This window comes from Oncorhynchus gorbuscha, linkage group LG11 (genome assembly GCF_021184085.1).
Source record: "Oncorhynchus gorbuscha isolate QuinsamMale2020 ecotype Even-year linkage group LG11, OgorEven_v1.0, whole genome shotgun sequence".
Taxonomy (NCBI): Eukaryota; Metazoa; Chordata; class Actinopteri; order Salmoniformes; family Salmonidae; genus Oncorhynchus; species Oncorhynchus gorbuscha.
The window spans coordinates 858,103-883,102 of NC_060183.1; the positions used below are offsets into that span (position 1 = coordinate 858,103).

General features: G+C 45.9%; 1 protein-coding gene across 5 annotated transcripts in view; it reads left to right on the forward strand.

Annotated features, from left to right (window-relative positions):
* The window catches only part of LOC124048028 (signal-induced proliferation-associated 1-like protein 2), a 393,892-nt gene that overhangs the window by 292,752 nt on the left and 76,140 nt on the right, over window positions 1-25,000 (forward strand). For all 5 annotated transcript variants that reach the window (XM_046368394.1, XM_046368390.1, XM_046368391.1 and 2 more), the window contains exon 14: window positions 15,710-15,850. In XM_046368394.1, the coding sequence (XP_046224350.1) occupies window positions 15,710-15,850 (141 nt within the window). The remainder of the gene's footprint in view (window positions 1-15,709; window positions 15,851-25,000) is intronic.

A 25,000-nucleotide genomic window follows, 5' to 3' on the forward strand; every position in this document is an offset into this window, starting at 1 on the left:
CACTACACACTATACCACACACTATAACACTATACCACACACTACACACTATACCACACACTACACACTATAACACTATACCACACACTATAACACTATAACACACACTACACACTATACCACACACTATAACACTATAACACACACTACACACTATACCACACACTATAACACTATACCACACACTATAACACTATAACACTATACCACACACTATACCACACACTATAACACTATAACACACACTACACACTATACCACACACTATAACACTATAACACACACTACACACTATACCACACACTACACACTATACCACACACTATAACACTATAACACACACTACACACTATATCACTATAACACTATAACACTATAACACTATAACACTATAACACTATAACACTATAACACACACTACACACTATACCACACACTACACACTATACACTATACCACACACTATAACACTATAACACACACTACACACTATACCACACACTATAACACTATAACACACACTATAATATAATATAATATATGCCATTTAGCAGACGCTTTTATCCAACGCGACTTACAGTCATGTGTGCATACATTCTACGTATGGGTGGTCCCGGGAATCGAACCCACTACCCTGGCGTTACAAGCGCCATGCTCTACCAACTGAGCTACAGAAGGACCACTACACACTATACCACACACTATAACACTATACCACACACTATAACACTATACCACTATAACACTATACCACACACTACACACTATACCACACACTATAACACTATACCACACACTACACACTATAACACTATACCACACACTATAACACTATACCACACACTATAACACTATACCACACACTATAACACTATACCACACACTAAACACTATAACACTATAACACTATAACACTATAACACACACTATAACACTATAACACTATAACACTATAACACTATAACACACACTATAACACACACTATAACACTATAACACACACTATAACGCACACTATAACACTATAACACACACTATAACACTATAACACTATAACACACACTATAACACACACTATAACACTATACCACACACTATAACACTATAACACTATAACACTATACCACACACTACACACTATACCACACACTATAACACTATAACACACACTACACACTATACCACACACTACACACTATACCACACACTATAACACTATACCACACACTACACACTATAACACACACTACACACTATAACACTATACCACACACTATAACACTATAACACACACTACACACTATACCACACACTATAACACTATACCACACACTACACACTATAACACTATAACACTATAACACTATAACACTATAACACACACTATAACACACACTATAACACTATAACACACACTATAACACACACTATAACACTATAACACACACTATAACACTATAACACTATAACACACACTATAACACACACTATAACACTATAACACACACTATAACACTATAACACACACTATAACACTATAACACTATAACACACACTATAACACTATAACACACACTATAACACTATAACACTATAACACACACTATAACACTATAACACACACTATAACACTATAACACACACTATAACACTATAACACTATAACACTATAACACACACTATAACACTATAACACACACTATAACACTATAACACACACTATAACACTATACCACACACTATAACACTATAACACACACTATAACACTATAACACACACTATAACACTATAACACACACTATAACACTATAACACTATAACACACACTATAACACACACTATAACACTATAACACACACTATAACACTATAACACTATAACACTATAACACACACTACACACTATAACACACACTATAACACTATACCACACACTACACACTATACCACACACTATAACACTATAACACACACTACACACTATAACACACACTATAACACTATAACACTATAACACTATAACACACACTATAACACTATAACACACACTATAACACTATAACACACACTATAACACTATAACACACACTATAATACTATAACACTATAACACACACTATAACACTATAACACACACTATAACACTATAACACACACTATAACACTATAACACTATACCACACACTATACCACACACTATAACACACACTATAACACTATAACACACACTATAACACTATAACACTATACCACACACTATACCACACACTATAACACACACTACACACTGAATCCTATTTTTTTGCCACTCATTTAAATAATACTCAGATATTTCTGCTTTTTTTAAATACCATTTGAGTCCAATTATCGCAGCAGGCATTTCCCTCCCTCTCTCTCTCTCTCTCTCTCTCTCTCTCTCTCTCAATCTCTCTCTCAATCTCTTTCCCTCCCTCCTTCCCTCCCTCTCCCACTCTCTCTCCCACTCTCTCTCTCAATCTCTTTCCCTCCCTCCCTCCCTCCCTCCCTCCCTCCCTCCCTCCCTCCCTCCCTCCCTCCCTCCCTCCCCCTCCCTCCCTCCCTCCCTCCCTCCCTCCCTCCACAGTAATTTGTTCATATAATGAATCCTCCTGTGGTGATGATAACTTTTTCTTTGTGCTTCCTCCCCCCTCCTCTCACTAATTCTGTAATGCAGACCCCCCCCTGTACCGTACAGGGATAATGACAACTTCCTCTCCCTAATTCTGTAATGCCGACCCCCTGTGCCATACAGGGATAATGACAACTTCCTCTCCCTAATTCTGTAATGCAGACCCCCTGTACCGTACAGGGATAATGACAATTCCCCCCCCTCCTCTCCCTAATTCTGTAATGCAGACCCCCCCTGTGCCGTACAGGGATAATGACAACTTCCTCTCCCTAATCACACTCACCAGCAGGGATGGCAGGTAGTTATATCTATCAATCCCTCTCTCTTTCCCTCCCCTCTCTTCTCCAGGGAGAAAGGATGTGACAGACAGAGACACTGACAGGGCTGCTAATTATACATGAAACCAGGAGGGAACACTGTTCTCTTCTCTTGTTTTCCTCTGGACATAATTCACATCATTATGCAGACAGGGATGGAGAAAGTGGAGAGAGACAGAACCATTTGAGAAAGAGAGACAGATAAAGTGAGAGAGAGAGAGAGAGAGAGAGAAAGAGAGGGAGAGAGAAAGAGAGAGAGAGAAACATTTGAGAAAGAGAGACAGATAAATTGAGAGAGAGAGAGAGAGAGAGAGAACCATTTGAGAAAGAGAGACAGATAAAGTGAGAGAGAGAGAGAGAGAGAGAGACAGAGACAGAGACAGAGACAGAGAGAGAGAGAGAGAGAGAGAGAGAGAGAGAGAGAGAGAGAGAGAGAGAGAGAGAGAGAGAGAGAGAGAGAGAGAGAGAGAGAGAGAGAGTTTTTATAAATCCTTTATTTTAAAATTGTAACACAAATATTGGCACACTGCCTTTTCAGAAATCACAGAACACGTGTTTCCTTCTGAAATAAAAAACGAATATATTAAATAACAAATAATTTACTTTCTTATTATATCAACAAAAATAGTTTCCCATCCTCCACAAAACATACCGCTCCTTCATAAGTACACTTCTCCTCAAACAACACCAGAAAATAACTCAGAATACACTTCTCCTCAAACAACAGCAGAGAAGAACTCAGAATACACTTCTCCTCAAACAGCAGCCGAGAAGAACTCAGAATACACTTCTCCTCAAACAACAGCCGAGAAGAACTCAGAATACACTTCTCCTCAAACAACAGCCGAGAAGAACTCAGAATACACTTCTCCTCAAACAGCAGCCGAGAAGAACTCAGAATACACTTCTCCTCAAACAACAGCCGAGAAGAACTCAGAATACACTTTTACTCTCGCTTTTACTAGTCCTTTAACAACACATCTTTAAAACCACATCCATGTGTTGGGTTGAAGACCACATCCAGGTGTTGGGTTGAAGACCACATCCAGGTGTTGGGTTGAAGACCACATCCAGGTGTTGGGTTGGAGACCACATCCAGGTGTTGAGTTGAAGACCACATCCAGGTGTTGGGTTGAAGAACTCATCCAGGTGTTGGTTTGGAGACCACATCCAGGTGTTGGAGACCACATCCAGGTGTTGGAGACCACATCCAGGTGTTGAAGACTACATCCAGGTGTTGAAGACCACATCCAGGTGTTGGAGACCACATCCAGGTGTTGGAGACCACATCCAGGTGTTGAAGACCACATCCAGGTGTTGGAGACCTCATCCAGGTGTTGGAGACCTCATCCAGGTGTTGGGTTGAGGAACTCATCCAGGTGTTGGGTTGGAGACCACATCCAGGTGTTGGAGACCACATCCAGGTGTTGGAGACCACATCCAGGTGTTGGAGACCACATCCAGGTGTTGAAGACCACATCCAGGTGTTGGAGACCTCATCCAGGTGTTGGAGACCACATCCAGGTGTTGGGTTGGAGACCACATCCAGGTGTTGGAGACCACATCCAGGTGTTGGAGACCACATCCAGGTGTTGGGTTGGAGACATCATCCAGGTGTTGGGTTGAAGAACTCATCCAGGTGTTGGGTTGGAGACCTCATCCAGGTGTTGGGTTGGAGACCACATCCAGGTGTTGAGTTGGAGACCTCATCCAGGTGTTGGGTTGGAGACCACATCCAGGTGTTGGGGACCTCATCCAGGTGTTGGAGACCACATCCAGGTGTTGGGGACCACATCCAGGTGTTGGAGACCTCATCCAGGTGTTGGGTTGGAGACCACATCCAGGTGTTGGAGAACACATCCAGGTGTTGGAGACCTCATCCAGGTGTTGGGTTGGAGACCACATCCAGGTGTTGGAGAACACATCCAGGTGTTGGAGACCTCATCCAGGTGTTGGGTTGGAGACCACATCCAGGTGTTGGGTTGAAGACCACATCCAGGTGTTGGAGACCACATCCAGGTGTTGGAGACCTCATCCAGGTGTTGGGTTGGAGACCACATCCAGGTGTTGGGTTGAAGACCACATCCAGGTGTTGGAGACCACATCCAGGTGTTGGAGACCACATCCAGGTGTTGAAGACCACATCCAGGTGTTGGAGACCTCATCCAGGTGTTGGAGACCACATCCAGGTGTTGGGTTGGAGACCACATCCAGGTGTTGGAGACCACATCCAGGTGTTGGAGACCACATCCAGGTGTTGGAGACCACATCCAGGTGTTGGGTTGGAGACATCATCCAGGTGTTGGGTTGAAGAACTCATCCAGGTGTTGGGTTGGAGACCTCATCCAGGTGTTGGGTTGGAGACCACATCCAGGTGTTGAGTTGGAGACCTCATCCAGGTGTTGGGTTGGAGACCACATCCAGGTGTTGGGGACCTCATCCAGGTGTTGGAGACCACATCCAGGTGTTGGGGACCACATCCAGGTGTTGGAGACCTCATCCAGGTGTTGGGTTGGAGACCACATCCAGGTGTTGGAGACCTCATCCAGGTGTTGGGTTGGAGACCTCATCCAGGTGTTGGGTTGGAGACCACATCCAGGTGTTGGAGACCACATCCAGGTGTTGGAGACAACATCCAGGTTTTGGAGACAACATTTAGGAGCTGGTGACCACATCCAGGTGTTGGGTTGACGACAACATCCAGGTGTTGAAGACCACATCCAGGTGTTGGAGACCACATCCAGGTTTTGGAGACAACATCCAGGAGCTGGTGACCACATCCAGGTGTTGGGTTGAAGACCACATCCAGGTGTTGGGTTGAAGAACTCATCCAGGTGTTGGGTTGGAGACCTCATCCAGGTGTTGGAGACCACATCCAGGTGTTGGAGACCACATCCAGGTGTTGGAGACCACATCCAGGTTTTGGAGACAACATCCAGGTGTTGGAGACCTCATCCAGGTGTTGGGTTGAAGACCACATCCAGGTGTTGGGTTGAAGACCACATCCAGGTGTTGGGTTGAAGACCACATCCAGGTGTTGGAGACCACATCCAGGTGTTGGAGACCACATCCAGGTTTTGGAGACCACATCCAGGTGTTGGGTTGGAGACCTCATCCAGGTGTTGGAGACCACATCCAGGAGCTGGAGACCACATCCAGGTGTTGGAGACCACATCCAGGTGTTGGGTTGAAGACCACATCCAGGTGTTGGAGACCACATCCAGGTGTTGGAGACCACATCCAGGTGTTGGAGACCACATCCAGGTGTTGGAGACCACATCCAGGTGTTGGAGACCTCATCCAGGTGTTGGAGACCTCATCCAGGTGTTGGAGACAACATCCAGGTGTTGGAGACCTCATCCAGGTGTTGGGTTGAAGACCACATCCAGGTGTTGGGTTGAAGACCACATCCAGGTGTTGGGTTGAAGACCACATCCAGGTTTTGGAGACCACATCCAGGTGTTGGGTTGGAGACCTCATCCAGGTGTTGGAGACCACATCCAGGAGCTGGAGACCACATCCAGGTGTTGGAGACCACATCCAGGTGTTGGGTTGAAGACCACATCCAGGTGTTGGAGACCACATCCAGGTGTTGGGTTGAAGACCACATCCAGGTGTTGGAGACCACATCCAGGTGTTGGAGACCACATCCAGGTGTTGGAGACCTCATCCAGGTGTTGGGTTGGAGACCACATCCAGGTGTTGGAGAACACATCCAGGTGTTGGAGACCTCATCCAGGTGTTGGGTTGGAGACCACATCCAGGTGTTGGAGAACACATCCAGGTGTTGGAGACCTCATCCAGGTGTTGGGTTGGAGACCACATCCAGGTGTTGGGTTGAAGACCACATCCAGGTGTTGGAGACCACATCCAGGTGTTGGAGACCTCATCCAGGTTTTGGAGACAACATCCAGGAGCTGGTGACCACATCCAGGTGTTGGGTTGAAGACCACATCCAGGTGTTGGGTTGAAGAACTCATCCAGGTGTTGGGTTGGAGACCTCATCCAGGTGTTGGAGACCACATCCAGGTGTTGGAGACCACATCCAGGTTTTGGAGACCTCATCCAGGTGTTGGAGACCTCATCCAGGTGTTGGGTTGAAGACCACATCCAGGTGTTGGGTTGAAGACCACATCCAGGTGTTGGAGACCACATCCAGGTGTTGGAGACCACATCCAGGTTTTGGAGACCACATCCAGGTGTTGGGTTGGAGACCTCATCCAGGTGTTGGAGACCACATCCAGGAGCTGGAGACCACATCCAGGTGTTGGAGACCACATCCAGGTGTTGGGTTGAAGACCACATCCAGGTGTTGGAGACCACATCCAGGTGTTGGGTTGAAGACCACATCCAGGTGTTGGAGACCACATCCAGGTGTTGGAGACCACATCCAGGTGTTGGAGACCTCATCCAGGTGTTGGGTTGGAGACCACATCCAGGTGTTGGAGAACACATCCAGGTGTTGGAGACCTCATCCAGGTGTTGGGTTGGAGACCACATCCAGGTGTTGGAGAACACATCCAGGTGTTGGAGACCTCATCCAGGTGTTGGGTTGGAGACCACATCCAGGTGTTGGGTTGAAGACCACATCCAGGTGTTGGAGACCACATCCAGGTGTTGGAGACCTCATCCAGGTTTTGGAGACAACATCCAGGAGCTGGTGACCACATCCAGGTGTTGGGTTGAAGACCACATCCAGGTGTTGGGTTGAAGAACTCATCCAGGTGTTGGGTTGGAGACCTCATCCAGGTGTTGGTGTTGGAGACCACATCCAGGTGTTGGAGACCACATCCAGGTTTTGGAGACCTCATCCAGGTGTTGGAGACCTCATCCAGGTGTTGGGTTGAAGACCACATCCAGGTGTTGGGTTGAAGACCACATCCAGGTGTTGGAGACCACATCCAGGTGTTGGAGACCACATCCAGGTTTTGGAGACCACATCCAGGTGTTGGGTTGGAGACCTCATCCAGGTGTTGGAGACCACATCCAGGAGCTGGAGACCACATCCAGGTGTTGGAGACCACATCCAGGTGTTGGGTTGAAGACCACATCCAGGTGTTGGAGACCACATCCAGGTGTTGGGTTGAAGACCACATCCAGGTGTTGGAGACCACATCCAGGTGTTGGAGACCACATCCAGGTGTTGGAGACCTCATCCAGGTGTTGGTTTGAAGACCACATCCAGGTGTTGGAGACCACATCCAGGTGTTGGGTTGGAGACCACATCCAGGTGTTGGGTTGGAGACCACATCCAGGTGTTGGAGACCACATCCAGGTGTTGGAGACCACATCCAGGTGTTGGAGACCACATCCAGGTGTTGGAGACCACATCCAGGTGTTGGGTTGGAGACCACATCCAGGTGTTGGAGACCACTTCCAGGTGTTGGGTTGCAGACCACATCCAGGTGTTGGAGACCTCATCCAGGTGTTGGAGACCACATCCAGGTGTTGGGGACCTCATCCAGGTGTTGGGTTGGAGACCACATCCAGGTGTTGGAGACCACATCCAGGTGTTGGGTTACAGTTAGTAATTCTGACTTCAAAAATTCTAACAGTGTAATTAATGCATTTCATATATGCTATTACAGAAGTAGTCTTTTGGTTGTGTTTATGAAGGATAGCTTTAGAATCTGATATTTTTTAATTTAAAATAACACACTAGCAATAGTTACTTTTAAAACAGACAAATCACAACAATTTCAAGTTTTCAATCAATTTTATTCACCTTTGTTACAGCTATGAAACAGCAAGCATAAGTGTTGGAACATGTTCACAGCTTCTTTTTATAAAGGTACTGAACAAATATATAAATGCAACATGTAATGTTTTCTTCTTATTTCATGAGCTGAAATAAAAGATCCCAAAAATTTTACAAAAAAACTATTTCTATAAAATGTTGTGCACAAATGTGTTTACATCCCTGTTAGTGAGCATTTCTCATCTGCCAAGATAACCACTCCACCTGACAGGTGTGGCATATCAAGAAGCTGAATAAACAGCATGATCATTACACAGGTTCACCTTGTGCTGGGGACAATAAAAGGCCACTCTAAAATCTGCAGTTTTGTCACACAACACAATGCCACAGATGTTTCAAATTTTGAGGGAGCGTGCAATTGGCATGCTGACTGCAGGAATGTCCACCAGAGCTGTTATCAGATAATTGAATGTTAATTTCTCTACCATAAACCGCCTCCAAAGTTGTTTTAGAGAATTTGGCAGTATGTCCAACCGGCCTCACAACCGCAGACCCAAGATGCACAAGATGAGCGGTCAAATTATGAAAACATCACTAGCCTAAACATCATTATAATTGTAAACATCATTATGTTATAGGCGCCAAGTAGCCTTGATAAATAGCAGAAATCAGAACAAAAGCCATAATGGCATTAGAATGAATGTGTCAGTATGACAGCAGTCAAAGATAGTCAATTAACTTCAGCTCCAGTTTACATTGTGTGGATGGATCAAGACAATGGCGTCAGTTGGATTTCATTTATCCCTTGTCCTAACAGTTGACACACATCTTTCATAACATTCACTTGCTTGACACGCGAATACCAGGTCGCATTTCTAAATGAGAACTTGTTCCTGGTTAAATGAAGGTGAAATCAGTTATTTTACAAAAATGTGTTAATCATCTTTTTAATTATTCAAGGTACTCCTCGCTCTTTCGTTGGGATTCAACCCTCTGTTTTGTATAGTCATTGTTCGCCCCCGTGCCTTTAACACGGCACCCCGTAATTTGGGTGTAATAAAAAAAAACTATTACACATTCCTGCGCCTGTTTCCCGAATCATTCAAACCGATGTGACAGTAATGCCAAGGTCCTTCACAGTTTTATTTGAGACGACTGTACAACCATCAAAATTACCTATTTTTTTCTTGAGACCTAGAACAAGCATCTCTGTTTTGTCCGAGTTTAAAAGTAAAACATTTGCCGCCATCCACTTCCTTATGTCTGAAACACAGGCTTCCAGGGAAGGCAATTTTTTGGGCTTCACCATGTTTCATCAAAATGTACAGCTGTGTATCATCCGCATAGCAGTGAAAGTTAACATTATGTTTCCGAATGACATCACCAAGAGGTAAAATATATAGTGAAAACAATAGTGATCCTAAAACGGAACCTTGAGGAACACCGAAATGTACAGTTGATTTGTCAGAGGACAAACCATTCACAGAGACAAACTGATATCTTTCCGACAGATAAGATCTAAACCAGGCCAGAACTTGTCCGTGTAGACCAATTTGGGTTTCTAATCTCTCCAAAAGAATGTGGTGATCGATGGTATCAAAAGCAGCACTAAGGTCTAGGAGCACGAGGACAGATGCAGAGCCTCGGTCCGATGCCATTAAAATGTCATTTACCACCTTCACAAGTGCCGTCTCAGTGCTATGATGGGGTCTAAAACCAGACTGAAGCATTTCGTATACATTGTTTGTCTTCAGGAAGGCAGTGAGTAACAGCTTTTTCAACATTTTTTGAGAGGAATGAGAGATTCGATATAGGCCGATAGTTTTAAAAATATTTTCTGAGTCAAGGTTTGGCTTTTGCAAGACAGGCTTTATTACTGCCACTTTCAGTGAGTTTGGTACACATCCGGTGGATAGAGAGCTGTTTATTATGTTCAACATAGGAGGGCCAAGCACATGAAGCAGCTATTTCAGTAGTTTAGTTGGAATAAGGTCCAGTATGCAGCTTGAAGGTTTAGAGGCCATGATTATTTTCATCATTGTGTCAAGAGATATAGTACTAAAAGACTTGAGTGTCTCTCTTGATCCTAGGTCCTGGCAGAGTTGTGCAGACTCAGAAAGAGGGCCAATTATCTACAAATTCCATCCTTTGGGAGGGGCAGAAAACAGTTGTCAACCAGCAATTGAGTTGTGAGACTCTGCTGTGGAGCTCATCACTCCCCCTAACTGGGAGGGGTCCAGAGACAATTACTCGATGCCGACACATCTTTCTAGCAAAGTTACTGAGACTATGTTGCGCTTGGTGACCTCTGACTGTTTCATCATAATATTGTTGGTGCTGATGTGGATAAAAAATATCCCTATACTGTATCAATTTGTCAGAGCTAATGATGCGAGGCTTCGGTGTCTCAGACCCCGTAACGGGTGGAGTAGAGACCAGAGAAGGCTCGGCCTCAGACTCCGACTTGCTGCTTAATGGGGAGAACCGGTTAAAAGTTCCTGTCGGCTGAATGAGCGACACCGGTTGAGCATTCCTACAGCCTTTCCCTGCAGAAGCCATGAGAAAGTTGTCCGGCTGTGGGGACCATGCAAGGGGATTTATACTAACTTTACTATCTGTACTTACTGGTGGCACAGACGCTGTTTCATCCTTTCCTACACTTAAAGTACCCTCAAGTACCCTATCCTCGCCGTAAGGCGATTGTTCTCCTGTATGTTATGAGTACAGCGACCGCAATTAGAAGGCATCATGTTAATGTTACTACTTAGCTTCGGCTGGTGGAGGTCCTGACGAACCATGTCCAGATAAAGCTTCCAGAGTGGTTGGCTGGCTGACTTACTGGCTGGCTGGCTGACTGGCTGGCTGGCTAACTGGCTGGTTGGCTGACTGGCTGGTTGACTGGCTGGTTGGCTGGCTGACTTACTGGCTGGCTGGCTAACTGACTGATTGGCTGACTGGCTGGTTGGCTGACTGGCTGGTTGACTGGCTGACTGACTGGTTGGCTGGCTGGCTGACTGGTTGGCTGGCTGGCTGACTGGCTGGTTGACTGGCTGACTGGCTGGCTGACTGACTGGTTGGCTGGCTGGCTGACTGGTTGGCTGACTGACTGGCTGACTGACTGGTTGACTGGCTGGCTGGCTGGCTGGCTGTTCAGACAGCTCTGTGCAGCCAGCAACAGTCAAGAGGACCATCCTCAGGGTAAATGAAGGTCTTAAAAGAATGACAGCATAATACACTCTCTTGTTTAAGCCTGTTACACAATGACTGCCCTTGGAGAGAGTGAAAAGATGTAACTCTGTCTGTCTATCTGCCTGTCTGTCCGTCCGTCCGTCCGTCCGTGTGATGGTTTTACATAAGAGCTGTGCTGAGCAGCCATACAGTGTGACAGTGATTATGATTCCCTCTGGCTCTTGACCCAGGCTGACTTCTAGGTTCACTGTGTACTGCACCACTGTACATTTCTCAAGATATTAGCATTAGTTAGTCAGTTAGTTAGTCAGTTAGTTAGTTAGTTAGTTAGTTAGTTAGTCAGTCAGTCAGTCAGTCAGTCAGTCAGTCAGTCAGTCAGTTAGTCAGTCAGTCAGTCAGTCAGTCAGTCAGTCAGTCAGTCAGTCAGTCAGTCAGTTAGTTAGTTAGTTAGTTAGTCAGTCAGTCAGTCAGTCAGTCAGTCAGTCAGTCAGTCAGTCAGTCAGTCAGTCAGTTAGTTAGTTAGTTAGTTAGTTAGTTAGTTAGTTAGTCAGTTAGTCAGTTAGTCAGTTAGTCAGTTAGTTAGTCAGTCAGTCAGTCAGTCAGTCAGTCAGTCAGTCAGTCAGTCAGTCAGTCAGTCAGTCAGTTAGTCAGTCAGTCAGTCAGTCAGTCAGTCAGTCAGTCAGTCAGTCAGTCAGTCAGTCAGTCAGTCAGTCAGTCAGTTAGTTAGTTAGTCAGTCAGTCAGTCAGTCAGTCAGTCAGTCAGTCAGTCAGTCAGTCAAGTCAGTCAGTCAGTTAGTTAGTTAGTTAGTTAGTTAGTTAGTTAGTCAGTTAGTCAGTTAGTCAGTTAGTTAGTCAGTCAGTCAGTCAGTCAGTCAGTCAGTCAGTCAGTCAGTCAGTCAGTCAGTCAGTCAGTCAGTCAGTCAGTTAGTTAGTTAGTTAGTTAGTTAGTCAGTCAGTCAGTCAGTCAGTCAGTCAGTCAGTCAGTCAGTCAGTCAGTCAGTCAGTCAGTCAGTCAGTCAGTTAGTTAGTCAGTCAGTCAGTCAGTCAGTCAGTCAGTCAGTCAGTCAGTCAGTCAGTCAGTCAGTCAGTCAGTCAGTCAGTCAGTCAGTCAGTCAGTCAGTCAGTCAGTCAGTCAGTCAGTCAGTCAGTCAGTCAGTCAGTTAGTCACTCCAGTTAAGAGATCATGTATACATATTTTAATTCCAGCATTTTAATCCATTTCTTAATTACCATCACTATTGTGTTGTCGTTTACACACTGTCGTGTTTATTTTGTGTTAGTATGTCTCTATAAAAAAACAAGATTACTTTTCGTTGGTAGAATAATTATTTTTCTTTAACTGTGCATTTCCGGCAGTTTTGACTTTTGCCACTAGAGGTCAGCCAATTCCTGGGGATCTGTACTCCCAAAGTTATTGACTGTTTTTGCGCTTGCCAGTTAGCTAGCAGTTCTCAGCTGTTAGCAGCCAATGGCTAGCAGTTTCCTTTATCGAATAAAAACGGATGACTGACATAATTTTTTTTGAGTCATTACAGAATGATTTAATGTAACAAGACATACATACAAGCGCACACATCCCTGGGTCGCTCGTCTTTTCAGTTTGCTGCAGCTAACGACTGGAACGAGCTGCAACAAACACTCAAACTGGACAGTTTCATCTCCATCTCTTCATTCAAAGACTCAATCACTCTTACTGGCAGTTGTAGCTGCTTCACGTGATGTATTGTTGTATCTACCTTCTTGCCTTTGTTTGTACCATGCTGTGTTGCTACCATGTTGTGTTGCTACCATGTTGTGTTGCTGCCATGTTATACTGCTGCCATGTTGTACTGCTGCCATGTTGTACTGCTGCCATGTTATACTGCTGCCATGTTATACTGCTGCCATGTTGTGTTGCTGCCATGTTGTGCTGTTGCCATGTTGTGTTGCTGCCATGTTGTGTTGCTGCCATGTTGTGTTGCTGCCATGTTATACTGCTGCCATGTTGTGTTGCTGCCATGTTATACTGCTGCCATGTTATACTGCTGCCATGTTGTGTTGCTGCCATGTTATACTGCTGCCATGTTGTGTTGCTGCCATGTTATTCTGCTGCCATGTTGTGTTGCTGCCATGTTGTGTTGCTGCCATGTTGTGCTGCTGCCATGTTGTGTTGCTGCCATGTTGTGTTGCTGCCATGTTGTGTTGCTGCCATGTTGTACTGCTGCCATGTTGTGTTGCTGCCATGTTGTGTTGCTGCCATGTTATACTGCTGCCATGTTGTGTTGCTGCCATGTTGTACTGCTGCCATGTTGTGCTGCTGCCATGTTGTGTTGCTGCCATGTTATACTGCTGCCATGTTGTGTTGCTGCCATGTTATACTGCTGCCATGTTGTGTTGCTACCATGTTGTGTTGCTGCCATGTTATACTGCTGCCATGTTGTACTGCTGCCATGTTGTGTTGCTGCCATGTTGTGTTGCTGCCATGTTGTACTGCTGCCTTGCTGTGTTGCTGCCATGCTGTGTTGTTGTCTTAGATCTTTTCTTGATGTGTGTTTTGTCCTATATATTTATTTAATCTCAGCCCCCGTCCCCGCACGAGGCCTTTTGGTAGGCCGTCATTGTAAATAGGAATTTGTTCTTAACTGACTTGTCTAGTTAAATAAAGGTCAAATAAAAAATTGTAAATAAAACATTAAACCCTGTAATGAATTCATGGTAACCTCGAAACTATTCATTCAGACCTGATGTTTATTTGAAACGTGTTTATTTGCTAATACGTGTGCCGTGCAATGAAAAGCGACAGTCAGCGATTGGAGATTCTGCGTGAAATTTACAGTATTTAAGAGTAGAGTGGTGGTCTACAGTATCAAAAACCTTGGACAAGACAGTAAGCAGACTGTCTATAGGGCTGACTGAGAACCCTCAGGTTATCTGTCTATAGGGCTGACTGAGAACCCTCAGGTTATCTGTCTATAGGGCTGACTGAGAACCCTCAGGTTATCTGTCTATAGGGCTGACTGAGAACCCTCAGGTTATCTGTCTATAGGGCTGACTGAGAACCCTCAGGTTATCTGTCTATAGGGCTGACTGAGAACCCTCAGGTTATCTGTCTAGGGCTGACTGAGACCCTCAGGTTATCTGTCTATAGGGCTGACTGAGACCCTCAGGTTATCTGTCTAGGGCTGACTGAGAACCTTCAGGTTATCTGTCTATAGGGCTGACTGAGAACCCTCAGGTTATCTGTCTAGGGCTGACTGAGAACCCTCAGGTTATCTGTCTAGGGCTGACTGAGAACCCTCAGGTTATCTGTCTAGGGCTGACTGAGAACCCTCAGGTTATCTGTCTAGGGCTGACTGAGAACCCTCAGGTTATCTGTCTATAGGGCTGACTGAGAACCCTCAGGTTATCTGTCTAGGGCTGACTGAGAACCCTCAGGTTATCTGTCTATAGGGCTGACTGAGAACCCTCAGGTTATCTGTCTAGGGCTGACTGAGAACCCTCAGGTTATCTGTCTAGGGCTGACTGAGAACCCTCAGGTTATCTGTCTATAGGGCTGACTGAGAACCCTCAGGTTATCTGTCTAGGGCTGACTGAGAACCCTCAGGTTATCTGTCTATAGGGCTGACTGACAACCCTCAGGTTATCTGTCTATAGGGCTGACTGAGAACCCTCAGGTTATCTGTCTATAGGGCTGACTGAGAACCCTCAGGTTATCTGTCTATAGGGCTGACTGAGAACCCTCAGGTTATCTGTCGATAGGGCTGACTGAGAACCCTCAGGTGACCATGTGTAATAAGGTAGACCAGCACTACTATACATGTCATAATATACAGTATAACAGTATATAATATATCGATTTTATATGTTGTCTGTCTATAGGGCTGACTGTGAGAACCCGCAGGTGACCTTGTGTAATAAGGGAGACCAGCACTACCGCAGTTCCCCTAGCAACCAGTCGTCGTCTAGTGACCCAGGACCCTGTGGAAGTGGAACCTGGTCTCAACCTCCTGGATACGACGGGTAAGACCTGGCCGGGGGAGGGGGGGGGTAGGGAGAAGGGGAGGAGAGGAGAGGAGAGGAGAGGGGTGTGATGGGGAGAGGAGAGGAGAGGAGCAGAGAGGAGAGGGGGGGAGGGACAGGGTGAGAGGAGAGGAGAGGCGAGAAGAGAAGAGAAGAGTCAGGAAGAGTCAGGAAGAGAAGAGAAGAGTCAGGAAGAGAAGAGAAGAGTCAGGAAGAGAAGAGAAGAGAAGAGAAGAGTCAGGAAGAGAAGAGAAGAGTCAGGAAGAGAAGAGAAGAGTCAGGAAGAGTCAGGAAGAGAAGAGAAGAGTCAGGAAGAGAAGAGAAGAGTCAGGAAGAGAAGAGAAGAGTCAGGAAGAGAAGAGAAGAGTCAGGAAGAGAAGAGAAGAGTCAGGAAGAGTCAGGAAGAGAAGAGAAGAGTCAGGAAGAGTCAGGAAGAGAAGAGAAGAGTCAGGAAGAGAAGAGAAGAGTCAGGAAGAGAAGAGAAGAGTCAGGAAGAGTCAGGAAGAGAAGAGAAGAGTCAGGAAGAGAAGAGAAGAGAAGAGTCAGGAAGAGAAGAGAAGAGTCAGGAAGAGTCAGGAAGAGAAGAGAAGAGTCAGGAAGAGAAGAGAAGAGTCAAGAAGAGAAGAGTCAGGAAGAGAAGAGAAGAGTCAGGAAGAGAAGAGAAGAGTCAGGAAGAGTCAGGAAGAGAAGAGAAGAGTCAGGAAGAGAAGAGAAGAGTCAGGAAGAGAAGAGAAGAGTCAGGAAGAGAAGAGAAGAGTCAGGAAGAGAAGAGAAGAGTCAGGAAGAGTCAGGAAGAGAAGAGAAGGGTCAGGAAGAGTCAGGAAGAGAAGAGAAGAGTCAGGTAGAGTCAGGAAGAGAAGAGAAGAGTCAGGAAGAGAAGAGAAGAGTCAGGAAGAGAAGAGAAGAGTCAGGAAGAGAAGAGAAGAGTCAGGAAGAGTCAGGAAGAGAAGAGAAGAGTCAGGAAGAGAAGAGAAGAGTCAGGAAGAGTCAGGAAGAGTCAGGAAGAGTCAGGAAGAGTCAGGAAGAGAAGAGAAGAGTCAGGAAGAGAAGAGAAGGGTCAGGAAGAGTCAGGAAGAGAAGAGAAGAGTCAGGTAGAGTCAGGAAGAGAAGAGAAGAGTCAGGAAGAGAAGAGAAGAGTCAGGAAGAGAAGAGAAGAGTCAGGAAGAGTCAGGAAGAGAAGAGAAGAGTCAGGAAGAGAAGAGAAGAGTCAGGAAGAGTCAGGAAGAGTCAGGAAGAGTCAGGAAGAGTCAGGAAGAGAAGAGAAGAGTCAGGAAGAGAAGAGAAGAGTCAGGAAGAGAAGAGAAGAGTCAGGAAGAGAAGAGAAGAGTCAGGAAGAGTCAGGAAGAGAAGAGAAGAGTCAGGAAGAGAAGAGCAGAGTCAGGAAGAGAAGAGAAGAGTCAGGAAGAGAAGAGAAGAGTCAGGAAGAGTCAGGAAGAGAAGAGTCAGGAAGAGAAGAGAAGAGTCAGGAAGAGTCAGGAAGAGAAGAGAAGAGTCAGGAAGAGTCAGGAAGAGAAGAGAAGAGTCAGGAAGAGAAGAGAAGAGTCAGGAAGAGAAGAGAAGAGTCAGGAAGAGTCAGGAAGAGAAGAGAAGAGTCAGGAAGAGAAGAGAAGAGTCAGGAAGAGTCAGGAAGAGAAGAGAAGAGTCAGGAAGAGTCAGGAAGAGAAGAGAAGAGTCAGGAAGAGAAGAGAAGAGTCAGGAAGAGAAGAGAAGAGTCAGGAAGAGAAGAGAAGAGTCAGGAAGAGTCAGGAAGAGAAGAGAAGAGTCAGGAAGAGAAGAGAAGAGTCAGGAAGAGAAGAGAAGAGTCAGGAAGAGAAGAGAAGAGTCAGGAAGAGAAGAGAAGAGTCAGGAAGAGAAGAGAAGAGTCAGGAAGAGAAGAGAAGAGTCAGGAAGAGTCAGGAAGAGAAGAGAAGAGTCAGGAAGAGAAGAGAAGAGAAGAGAAGAGAAGAGAAGAGTCAGGAAGAGTCAGGAAGAGAAGAGAAGAGTCAGGAAGAGAAGAGAAGAGTCAGGAAGAGAAGAGAAGAGTCAGGAAGAGAAGAGAAGAGTCAGGAAGAGAAGAGAAGAGTCAGGAAGAGAAGAGAAGAGTCAGGAAGAGTCAGGAAGAGAAGAGAAGAGTCAGGAAGAAAGAGAAGAGTCAGGAAGAGAAGAGAAGAGTCAGGAAGAGTCAGGAAGAGTCAGGAAGAGTGGGAGGAAGAGGTGGAGGGGTAAGGAAGGCCCAGCTAGACAGGGAGCATCCAAATCTGTCTCCAGTGGGTTAGAGACAGGGAGAGGCATCCTAATCTGTCTCCAGTGGGTTAGGGACAGGGAGAGGCATCCTAATCTGTCTCCAGTGGGTTAGGGACAGGGAGATCCATCCTAATCTGTCTCCAGTGGGTTAGGAACAGGGAGATCCATCCTAATCTGTCTCCAGTGGGTTAGGAACAGGGAGATCCATCCTAATATGTCTATAATCTGTCTATATTACCCTAACTCTACCAAATTTCTACATTACATACTGTCATTACCCTGTACTGACCAATACCCTAACTATACCAGACTACTACATTACATTCTGTCATTACCCTACACTGTCATTACCCTAACTATACCAGACTACTACAGTACATACTGTCATTACCCTACACTGTCATTACCCTAACTATATTTACATTTACATTTAAGTCATTTAGCAGACGCTCTTATCCAGAGCGACTTACAAATTGGTGCATTCACCTTATGACATCCAGTGGGACAGTCACTTAACAATAGTGCATCTAAAACTTAGGGGGGGTGGGGTGAGAGGGATTACTTATCCTATCCTAGGTATTCCTTAAAGAGGTGGGGTTTCAGGTGTCTCCGGAAGGTGGTGATTGACTCCGCTGTCCTGGCGTCGTGAGGGAGTTTGTTCCACCATTGGAACAAACTACAGACTACTACATTACATTCTGTCATTACCCTACACTGTCATTACCCTAACTATACCAGACTACTACAGTACATACTGTCATTACCCTACACTGTCATTACCCTAACTATACCAGACTACTACCCTACACTGTCATTACCCTAACTATACCAGACTACTACATTACATTCTGTCATTACCCTACACTGTCATTACCCTAACTATACCAGACTACTACAGTACATACTGTCATTACCCTAACTATACCAGACTACTACCCTACACTGTCATTACCCTAACTATACCAGACTACTACCCTACACTGTCATTACCCTAACTCTAACAGACTACTACATTACATTCTGTCATTACCCTACACTGTCATTACCCTAACTATACCAGACTACTACAGTACATACTGTCATTACCCTAACTATACCAGACTACTACCCTACACTGTCATTACCCTAACTATACCAGACTACTACCCTACACTGTCATTACCCTAACTATACCAGACTACTACATTACATTCTGTCATTACCCTACACGGTCATTACCCTAACTATACCAGACTACTACAGTACATTGTTCCAGACTTCTACATACTACATGGGAGCAGTGAGCTCTTACAGAGAATGTCTAGTATGTCATCCTGGCAAGAGGGAAACAGAGAAAGAGAGAAAGAGAGAAAGAGAGAAAGAGAGAGAGAGAGAGAGAGAGAGAGAGAGAGAGAGAGAGAGAGAGAGAGAGAGAGAGAGAGACAGACAGACAGACAGACAGACAGACAGACAGACAGACAGACAGACAGACAGACAGACAGACAGACAGACAGACAGACAGACAGACAGACAGACAGACAGACAGACAGACAGACAGACAGACAGACAGACAGACAGACAGACAGACAGACAGACAGAGAAGGTGAATGACTAGTCAGTGTTGTTAGGAGAAAGGCTACTCCATGTTCAATCTGATTCCATAATGAGATCAAATGATTTGACCTCTTATGATCCTGATCTGCGTAATGTTTTTACCACTTCTGTTATGTGATGACAGGATGCTAACCTTACTGCAGAGACAGGCTGCTGAGTTATGTCACACTTGATGCCCTCAATCTCACACAAATAATCAATGAACCTACCAGGTACAACCCTAAATCAATAAACACGGCACCCTCATAGATGTCATCCTAACTAACTCGCCCTCCAAATACACCTCTGCTGTTTTCAGGATCTCAGCGATCACTGCCTCGTTGCCTGCATCCGTAATGGGTCTGCAACCAAACGACCACCCCTCATCACTGTCAAACGCTCCCTGAAACATTTCTGCGAGCAGGCATTTCTAATCGACCTGGCCTGGGTATCCTGGAAGGATATTGACCTCATCCCGTCAGTAGATGATGCCTGGCTATTCTTTAAAAGTGCCTTCCTCACCATCTTAAATAAGCATGCCCCTCTCAAAAAATTAGAACTAAGAACAGATATAGTCCTTGGTTCTCTCCAGGCCTGACTGCCCTTGACCAGCACAAAGACATCCTGTGGCGTTCTGCATTAACATCGAATAGCCTCCCGTGATATGCAACTTTTCAGGGAAGTTAGGAACAAATATACACAGGCAGTTAGAAAAGCTAAGGGTAGCTTTTTCAAACCGAAATTTGCATCCTGTAGTACTAACTCAAAAAAGTTCTGGGACACTGGAAAGTCCATGGAGAATAAGAGCACCTCCTCCCAGCTGCACACTGCTCTGAGGCTAGGAAACACTGTCACCACCGATAAATCCACTATAATTGAGAATTTCAATAAGCATTTCTCTATGGCTGGCCATGCTTTCCACTTGGCTACCCCTACCCCGGTCAACTGCCCGGCACCCGCCAAAGCCCAAATCCAGATAGCTGATGTTCTGAAAGAGCTGCATAATCTGGACCCCTACAAATCAGCTGGGCTAGACAATCTGGAGCCTCTCTTTCTAAAAGTATCCCCTGCAATTGTTGCAACCCTTACTATTAGCCTGTTCAACCCCTCTTTCGTATCGTCTGAGATCCCTAAAGATTGGAAAGCTGCCGCGGTCATCCCACTCTTAAAAGGGGGAGACACTCTAGACCCAAAATGTTACAGACCTATATCCATCCTGCCCTGCCTTTCTAAAGTCTTTGAAAGCCAAGTTAATAAACAGATCACCGACCATTTTGAATCCCACCGTACCTTCTCTGCTATGCAATCTGGTCATGGGTGCACCGCAGCCACGCTCAAGGTACTAAACCATATCATAACCGCCATCGATAAAAGACAGTTCTGTGCAGCCGTCTTCATCGACCTGGCCAAGACCTTCGACTCTGTCAATCACTGCATTCTTATCGGCAGACTCAACAGCCTTGGTTTCTCAAATGACTGCCTCCCCTGGTTCACCAACTACTTCTCTGATAGAGTTCAGTGTGTCAAATCGGAGGGCCTGTTGTCCGGACCGTTCTCACTTAGAATATGTGGACAACTTCAAATACCTAGGTGTCTGGTTAGACTGTACACTTCCCTTACAGACTCACATTAAGCATCTCCAATCCAAATTAAAAAATTTAATCTAGATTCGGCTTCCTATTTAGCAAAGAAAGCATCCTACACTCATGCTGCCAAACATACCCTAGTAAAACTGACTATCCTACCGATCCTCGACTTCGGCGATGTCATATACAAAATAGCCTCCAGAACTCTACTCAGAAAATCAGAATGCCTTCAGTTTTGTCACTAAAGCCCCATATACTACCCACCACTGTGACCTGTATGGTCTTGTTGCCTGGCCCTCGTATACATATCCATGGCCAAACCCAGTGGCTCCAGGTCATCTATAAGTATTTGCTAGCTAATGCCCCGCCTTATCTCAGCTCGCTGGTCAGCATAGCAACACCCACCCGTAGCACACGTTCCAGCAGGTATATCTCACGGATCACCATAGCAACACCCACCCGTAGCACACGTTCCAGCAGGTATATTGCACTGGTCACCATAGCAACACCCACCCGTAGCACACGTTCCAGCAGGTATATTGCACTGTTCACCATAGCAACACCCACCCGTAGCACACGTTCCAGCAGGTATATTGCACTGGTCACCATAGCAGCACCCACCCGTAGCACACGTTCCAGCAGGTATATCTCACTGATCACCATAGCAACACCCACCCGTAGCACACGTTCCAGCAGGTATATTGCACTGGTCACCATAGCAACACCCACCCGTAGCACACGTTCCAGCAGGTATATCTCACTGATCACCATAGCAACACCCACCCGTAGCACACGTTCCAGCAGTTATATCTCACTGATCACCATAGCAACACCCACCCGTAGCACACGTTCCAGCAGGTATATCTCACTGATCACCATAGCAGCACCCACCCGTAGCACACGTTCCAGCGGGTATATCTCACTGATCACCATAGCAACTGTTGGCGAAAACAGAGTCTTTATTCCAGTAAAGGAAATAGGCAATACTCCTAGACAAATCAGAGCAGAAAACAAAACATAAAAAACTAATTCCACTCGTAGTGACGAGGACAGACTGGAGACTCGACCATAAACTGTAGTTTGCCTCGGGAAGGCACCGACCGTAGCAGACTCAGACACCTGCTCACACGCAGCATCTGAGGGAAACAAGACACGACAGGGCGAGACAAAGACACAGCACGGCGAACAATATACAAGGATCCGACAGGACAGAAACGGAAAACAAGGGGAGAAATAGGGACTCTAATCAGAGGGCAAGATACGGAACAGGTGTGAAAAGACTAGATGATTGAGTAGGAGAATGAGGAACAGCTGGGAGCAGGAACGGAACGATAGAGAGAAGAGAGAGAGGGAGGGAGAGAGAAAAAGGGAACGAACCTAATAAGACCAGCAGGGGGAAACGAACAGAAGGGAAAGCAAAATGACAACACAATATAAGACAAAACATGACAGCAACACCCACCCGAAGCACACGTTCCAGCTGCTATATCTCACTGATCACCATAGCAACACCCACCCGTAGCACACGTTCCAGCAGGTATATTGCACTGGTCGCCATAGCAACACCCACCCGTAGCACACGTTCCAGCAGGTATATTGCACTGGTCACCATAGCAACACCCACCCGTAGCACACGTTCCAGCAGGTATATTGCACTGGTCACCATAGCAACACCCACCCGTAGCACACGTTCCAGCAGGTATATCTCACTGACCACCATAGCAACACCCACCCGTAGCACACGTTCCAGCAGGTATATTGCACTGATCACCATACCAACACCCACCCGTAGCACACGTTCCAGCAGGTATATTGCACTGGTCACCATAGCAACACCCACCCGTAGCACACGTTCCAGCAGGTATATTGCACTGGTCACCAGAGCAACACCCACCCGTAGCACACGTTCCAACAGGTATATTGCACTGGTCACCATAGCAACACCCACCCGTAGCACACGTTCCAGCAGGTATATTGCACTGGTCACCATAGCAACACCCACCCGTAGCACACGTTCCAGAAGGTATATTGCACTGGTCACCATAGCAACACCCACCCGTAGCACATGTTCCAGCGGGTATATCGCACTGGTCACCATAGCAACACCCACCCGTAGCACACGTTCCAGCGGGTATATCTCACTGGTCACCATAGCAACACCCACCCGTAGCACACGTTCCAGCATGTATATTGCACTGGTCACCATAGCAACACCCACCCGTAGCACACGTTCCAGCAGGTATATTGCACTGGTCACCATAGCAACACCCACCCGTAGCACACGTTCCAGCAGGTATATTGCACTGGTCACCATAGCAACACCCACCCGTAGCACACGTTCCAGCGGGTATATCTCACTGGTCACCATAGCAACACCCACCCGTAGCACACGTTCCAGCAGGTATATCTCACTGGTCACCATAGCAACACCCACCCGTAGCACACGTTCCAGCAGGTATATCTCACTGGTCACCATAGCAACACCCACCCGTAACACACGTTCCAGCGAGTATTTTTCACTGGTCACCATAGCAACACCCACCCGTAGCACACGTTCCAGCAGGTATATCTCACTGGTCACCATAGCAACACCCACCCGTAGCACACGTTCCAGCAGGTATATCTCACTGGTCACCATAGCAACACCCACCCGTAGCACACGTTCCAGCAGGTATTTTTCACTGGTCATCCCCAAAGCCAACACCTCCTTTCCTTCCAGTTCTCTGCTGCCGATGACTGGAATGAATTGCAAAGTCACTGAAGTTGGAGACTTCACTAACTCACTAACTAACTTTAAGCATCAGCTATCTGAGCAGCTTACTGATCACTGCAGCTGTTCACAGCCCATCTGTAAATAGCCCACCCAACTACTCATCCCCATATTGTTATTTTTTTCCTATCTTGCACCCCAGTATCTCTACTTGCACATCATCATCTGCACATCTATCACTCGTGTTAATGGTAAATTGTAATTATTTCGACCCTATGGCCTATGTATAGTCTTACCTCCTTACTCGATTTGCACACACTGTGTATAGATTTGTCTATTGTGTTATTGACTGTACGTTTGTTTATCTCATGTGTAACTCTGTGTTGTTGTTTTTCTCACACTGCTTTGCTTTATCTTGGCCAGGTCGCAGTTGTAAATGAAAATCTGTTCTCAGCTAACCTACCTGGTTAAATAAAAAAATAACAAACTGTTGACAGTATGCTAGCAGCTAGCTGTATGCTAGCCCTTCCTTACCTTATTGTTGACAGTATGGTAGCAGCTAGCTGTATACTACCCCTTCCTTACCTTATTGTTGACAGTATGCTAGCAGCTAGCTGTATGCTAGTGTAACGGATGTGAAACGGCTAGCTTAGTTAGCGGTGTGCGCTAAATAGCGTTTCAATCGGTTACGTCACTTGCTCTGAGACCTTGAAGTAGTGTTTCCCCTTGCTCTGCAAGGGCCGCGGCTTTTGTGGAGCGATGGGTAACGATGCTTCGAGGGTGACTGTTGTCGTTGTGCGCAGAAGGTCCCTGGTTCGCGCCCGGGTATGGGCGAGGGGACGGTTTAAAAGTATACTGTTACACTAGCCCTTCCTTCCCTTATTGCTGACAGTATGCTAGCAGCTAGCTGTATACTAGCCCAACCGTACCTTATTGATAAAAGTATGCTAGCAGCTAGCTGTATGCTATCCCAACCTTACCTTATTGCTGACAGTATGCTAGCAGCTAGCTGTATGCTAACCCAACCGTAATTTATTGATAAAAGTATGCTAGCAGCTA